The sequence below is a fragment of the Tupaia chinensis genome, unplaced genomic scaffold (assembly GCF_000334495.1).
Source record: "Tupaia chinensis unplaced genomic scaffold, TupChi_1.0 Scaffold000214_1, whole genome shotgun sequence".
NCBI lineage: Eukaryota > Metazoa > Chordata > Mammalia > Scandentia > Tupaiidae > Tupaia > Tupaia belangeri.
In genome coordinates, this window is record NW_006159689.1 from 1,868,914 (window position 1) to 1,874,988 (window position 6,075).

Consider the following 6,075-nt stretch of genomic DNA (forward strand, 5'->3'; position numbering starts at 1 on the left):
CCCCTTCCGAAGGGGCGTGGCGGCCGGCCGGCTCCCACGCCTTCCACTCCCTCCTGTCCCCGGGCCCTCTGGCTCCGTGGGGATAAAATTGGTAGCACTTGTGTGAGTGACATGTTTGTCTTCCAGCTTATGAGAAGCCTCTGAGTTATCTCAAGTTTTTCCCAAAACAACATTTTTCTCCATTTCTTAAAAAAAAAAAAAAAAGGCAGGAGAAAAGAGAGGATCTTATTTTATACAATATGCCGACAGCCAGGGAGCAGGCACGGCGTGCGAGGGTTGCATAGCAACTGGCTTTTCAATTGATTTTTTGAGAAGGTACCAAAGCTTCTCAACTGTTCTCATTTTGAATATTTCCTAGGATGATGAAAATCAAAGCCAAAGGAGATCAGCGGCTTTGGGGCAATCAGAGCTTGGGGACAATCAGAGAAGGACATGAGCTGTCTGGTTGTGAAAGGCCAGGTCGAGACAGTGCGGGCGGCTTGTTGAGTCCTCCGTGTCGGAAGTGAAAGGTCTGAGATGGTCGCACTGCGTGGCCCTCGGCGGGAGGCAGGAGGAGATGCTGGCAGAGGGCTTGGTGCGCTGGAGCCGTGCTCGGTGTCCCAAGGCCCCGCACCAGGCCACTGTGCTCTTGCCGTGTGTCCTGGGCCACCCCTGCCTGGGTTCAGGGGATTTGGAACAGCCCAGCACAGCATGGGAAAGCCAGGGAGAGGGTCTCGGGAGGAACCCGGGACCTGAGGGCCTGAGTGCACCCATGCCTCACCCCAGGGGCAGCCCCTGGTCTCCTGAGCACCTGGTCCCAGCCTCAACCTGGTGGGGGCAAAGCGTGATGGCTATCCTTGGCCCACTCCTGACCGAGATCCACCTAGGCCCAGAAGGACAAGCAGGCCTGGGGGTGGACGCTACCCTGGCGGGTGTCAGTCCATTCAGGTTGCTGTAACAACAGTAGCTCAGGCTGGGAGACTTATTGACGTAGAGTTTCTCACAGCTCTGGAGACTGGGGAGTCCAAGGCCGAGATGCTGGCAGAAGCGGTGTCACCAGAGCCAGTGCTCATAGTGGCACCTTCTGTGCCTTCATGTGGCGGAAGGGCAGACAGACTCCCTCAGGCTCTCCTGTGAGGGCCCTGGCCCTGGGCTCCAGCCTCAGGGCTAGTCCCCTCTCAGGCCTTATCGCATTGGAGATTAGGTCCTGCCGGGGATTTGAGGGGACGCAAACCTCAGACCACAGCGGGGGCCTCTCCCCTCCCCCCAGGCCTGTGCAGCTCTGCGCCTGGAGGAGCCGTCGAGGATCCTGCTCTGGTTGCTTGGCAATCTCAGGACAGCTGCCCGGGCTCTGGCAGGAGAGCGGGAAGCCAAACGTTTCAACGAGTGGGAGTCTCGGGCCGAACGAGGGCGCCTGGCTGGGGTCCCAGAGGCCTGTGGTGAGGTCTGCGCCGTGCACACCCCGACACCAGCGCTGGTGGGAGAAGGCGCCAGCCTGCACTGCGATGCCCGGGGAGCGCAGCAGAGCACGTGGCATGGGACAGAGCTGTGGGGTCCTCAGCTCTGACCCTGCTGGCCTCGTAGCTGTCCAGGGACCTTCGGCAAGTGGAGCCTCGGTTTCCCCACTAGGAGGAGACCCGTGAGCCCAGAACGTCAGGGCGGCACGGCCAGGAGCCTGCTCTGTGGACCCCATGTGTGGTGCTTCTCGTGGGTCGTGGGAAGGCCTCCAGTGACGTCGCTCCCGTCACCCTTACTACGACCCGTGGCGTGGTCACTGTTCTCGGCCCTGTTTGAAGACCAGGCTCCAGAAGGAAGCAGCTGCCCGTCACGTGGGCTAGAGCCGCTTTTCTCGGGGTGCATGGGCTGGGGAGCGTGGCTCAGGCCAGGCCCCTCACTCCCCAAGGGTGTCCCTCCGTGCCATCGCTGTCAACCAAGGGGCATTGCCACCCTGCTGCTCCTAGGGTACGATGTCTGGAGACCCGGCTCTAGGCCAGGCCAGGCCAGGGAAGCCGCCCAGCACCCTGCCCTGCCGACGGCCCACAGGGTCAGCGGTGTCGAGGCCCCCCCGAACACTGACCTGGCTGTGCCTGTTTGGGGTGGCTGATCCAAAACAGGAGCCCCTCGGGCAGGGGCAGGTGAAGGCGGCCTGGGCGTGCGAGGACCCACTGCGCTATCTGGCTTGTCATCGGAGCCATGCAGAGGCGAGGACGAGGACACCCTGGTGCGGTGGCCCCACCCACGCTCTGGGAGGAAGCCGGTGCTCCAGGCCCCGCTGTGGTTGTGCCCACTTTGCAGACGGGGAGCCCGGGGTGCTGAGGTTGTGCGTGCAGGAGTCGGAGCAGATGACAGCTGTGGCCAGGTCTCCCCGCCAGGGTCCCCGCCATGCGGCCCGTGGGGTGTGCAGATGCACCACACTGAGTGCAGGACACTGGCTCCCACTATTCCAGAGCAGACAATGGAAATGTCAGAGAGCAATGATTGGAACAGAACTTTTTGTGCATGTCTTAATGGATTTATGTCGTGTGGGACCCCAGCGGCTGACTGGGCCCCCCCGAGGTCCCCAGTGCCTGAGGGCCTGCAATGTTTCTGCGTCTCTGAGCTGCAGCCCAGCCCCAGGTCAGGGAGCAGCCGGTCCTGGCCGACCCACCCAGGTCCCAGACGCCGCAGTTCTTGGGCAGCAGCGCCACCTGGTGGCACTGTGGGGTTCTGCCCCTTCTTTCGCTGGGAGCTGATGGACCCGCATGGCTTCCGGGTCCCCTGACACCACTTTCTAACTGTGGGACTTGGGGGGGTTATTTAATTGTCTGAGGTGAAGTTCCGCATCTGGAAAATGGGCCAAGAACAGCAGCTCTACCTTAGGACAGGCGTAAAGTTTAGGGGACCGCGTGTGTGGGGTTATGGGGACCGCGTGTGTCAGGTTACGGGGACCACGTGTGTGGGGTTACGGGGGATTGCATGTGTGAAGTTAGAGGGACCACGTGTGTAAAGTTTAGGGAGACTGCATGTGAATTCATGAAGACCGCGTGTGTGAAGTTACGGGGACCACGTGTGTGAAGTTACATGGACCACATGTGTGAAGTTATGGGGACCGTGTATGTGAAGTTATAGAGATTACATGTGTACAGTTACATGGATTGCAGGTGTGAAGTTAGGGACCTGCGGGTGTGATGTTAGGGGCCTGCGGGTGTGAAGTTAGGGAGCCACATGAGCCGTGGCCACACATGATCCATCGTGGCCACTGTTGCTGGGGTTGGTTCGGGCGAGGCCTCAGTCCCCTGCCAGGATCTGGAGAACGCCCCCAAAGCCGGCCCTTCCTAGAGCCCCCCAGCCCGGCCTGCTGCCCGCCTGCCGCCTCCCCGGGGATGTGGTGCCCACAGGCAGACACGCCCTGCCCACCCTTCGCCTCAGCGCAGGGACGGGCCTGCTCCACAGACCTGGAGAGCAGCGAGCACCACGTGGCCAGGCCAGGCCCGAGTGCCACAGGGGACGCTACCAGCGGGTCAGGACAGGGTCCTGCAGCCTGGACAGCAGTGGGAGCCCGAGGCCTGGCCTCACTCTGTCCATGGCCTAGACCTCTCTCCTGGGCCTCAGACCTGCCCAGTCACCATGGATGTCTCTGCCAGGACCTGTGTCAGGGATGTGACCTTGGAGGCAGGCAGCGCCTACAGAGACGCGGCCAGCAGCTCTCACCGCGTGGGGAGGACACCGAGGGAAGGGTATGCTAGAGCTGCACCCCACAATGGGGCCAGCAGGTGCTGGGTGGTCAAGACGCTGGACTCCCGCGTGTGGACTGTGGTTCAAGTCCTGGGCTCAGTGGCTTAAAAGCCATGCCGAGTTCCTGTGTGTGCTCCAAATCCCCAGGGGACAGAGGAGGGAAAGGGCTGTGGTGTGGCCACCCCCCAGGGGGTGACTTCTCATTTTCTCTCCGGCGAGTGCATGTGCTCTATGGCAGAAACTTTGGAGAGAGCTGCACCCCACGAGGTGGGAGCGTGCTCGAGAGCCACCATCAAGCTCTTACGGAGGAGGGACGCCAGGGGGAAATGCAGCATCCCAGCTGTGGACACACGCTCTCCCCTACCCCCCGAACTTGTAGCCCCCGAGCTGCCTCCCCTTTGCGGTCCCCACCACTGGTCTCGGAGGCCAGAAATGGAGCTGTCTCTGCTCCAGGGGCCCCGCCCTGCAGCCCGCCCTCTCTCCTGCCTCCTGAGGACCTGACTGTGCTGGCGTGGCACCAGCCACGCCTCTTCACTGTTGTCACGCGTCACAGCACAGGGAGCTCCTGGGTCCCCTCCCTCCTTGCTGGCCCAGGGCTCTTTCTAAAGTGAACAGAGTCCTGCGCGGTGCTGGGTACAGTTCGATCTGGCCATGGCCGAGCACCCACAGCCTCCCAGGGCTCTGAGCCGCGAGGCCGAGGACTGCCCTCAGCGCCTCCGTGCCCACCCGAGCCAGGCCAGGCTGACAGACGTTGGGAAGGGAGCCGTCTTCAGCTCACGACGGGGGACGTCCTGAGAAGGCCGTTGGCAGTTGAAAAGGTCGTCATTAAAAACGCACTTCTTGCACCCCCTCCCCAGTGTCCCGGCCTGCTGCCCCTGCTGGGAAACCGCCTGACACAGCCTACGCCACAGCAGCCGTGACCGGCCGTGGAGCGCGCCGAGCACGTACTGACACGAGAGCGGCGTGGCCGTGCGCGCTCCGACCGCGGTTCCGGCGTGTGGCCGTGCATCGTGTGAGATCAAACTCCAGCCAGGCGGCCTGCGTGAGCAAGCCCGTAGCTCGGCATGGAGGGTGCGGGGCAGGCCGAGTCCTTGGGCGCCTGGACACACACGAGCCCTCCGCTCTCGAGGTGCCCGTGCAGGACAGGCCCCCAGGATCTAGTGCACCCCGTCATCCCCCGTCCGGCCTCCCCAGGCCTGCTCTAGTGCAGCTGAGCCCTCCTGCCCCTCTCCCCGCTCCCTCGGGGAGGCTCCTCCAAACCCCAAAGCCAGGAGGGGCCTGTAGAGCACTTGGGCTTGGCTCAGGGCCTGCAGCACGAGCCCCTTTGGGGCCAGAGGATGCGGGCAGAATTGGCTTTTTGGAATTGGCAAAGAACAAAACAAGACAAGAACAAAAACACAAATCAATATTTCAATAAATTAGCCTGACGCAGCAGCAGGCTCGCTTTGGCTGCCAAGAGGCCTGGGCACCGGTGAGCCCCGGAAGGCCGGCGTCTGCAAGGAAGGAGCGGTGGCCGGTGTCAGGGCTGTCTGCAAGGACAGGGGGCTGCCGCCCTCCGCCGCCCGCCCAGCGCTCGGACAGGGGCCGGCTTTCGTTTCGGCCACGGGGCTTGTTCTAATCTGAGCCAGCACCGACTGTTAAGCGGCGTTGCCAAACTCGGCTTTCACGACCGACCTGGCTCCCGCCGGCTCCCGCCGTCCCTTACCATGGCCCAGACTTGGGTCTTAACAGTGAAATGTCCCTCCAGAGCTTCCGTCCTTCAAAACCGGCAAGGTCAAAGGCAGAGCTGGCCGCGTACCGCGTGGCCCGCCTCACGGTCCCCGTAGCACTTTGCTCCCACCCCTGCTACGGGGTCCCCCGCACAGCCCGGCTCGTCCTTGCCCTTCACGGGCTTCCTGCTGTGCCAGGCCCTCCCGCGGCCTCCGTCCTGCGCTGGCCTCCGTCCTGCGCTGGCCTCCGTGGGCAGGGCTGGCTGCTGGGCTCGAGTCCTCGCAGATGCCTAGGGCTGCCTTCCCGCCGGCGAGGGACAGCCCGGCCCAGAGCCCGGCCCCCAGCCTCCCTCTCCGGCCAGTGCCCTTGGCTGGCAGGGTCCCCGCGTGCCCCGACGGGGAGCATGTTGCTCAGGACTCTCTTAGCCACACACGACAGGGAGACAAGTCAGGGCGGGCTCTCACTGGGACAGGAATTCCCCCAGATGAGTGACACACGCCCGGGGCAGCGACCTCTGAGATGAGCCCTAGTGACCCGGTGTCTTGGCATTTGCGCGCTGGCCTGATCTGCCCGAGCGTAGGTGGACAGACGCCAGGACAGGCTGTAGGTCCCCTCGGTGTTGACTGGGTGACGGCCGTGTCTTGTCTGGGAAGTGCGTCTCGTGCTGAGGGA

At 63.2% G+C, this 6,075-nt stretch overlaps 1 protein-coding gene across 1 annotated transcript in view; it reads left to right on the plus strand.

The window, feature by feature from the left end:
* Nucleotides 1–6,075, plus strand: part of ADAMTS2 (ADAM metallopeptidase with thrombospondin type 1 motif 2) — a 207,496-nt gene that overhangs the window by 161,535 nt on the left and 39,886 nt on the right. Inside the window, 3 exon segments of the mRNA XM_027771447.1 lie at nucleotides 1,250–1,418; nucleotides 2,094–2,200; nucleotides 5,520–5,651. Of these exon segments, the coding sequence (XP_027627248.1) occupies nucleotides 1,250–1,418; nucleotides 2,094–2,200; nucleotides 5,520–5,651 (408 nt within the window).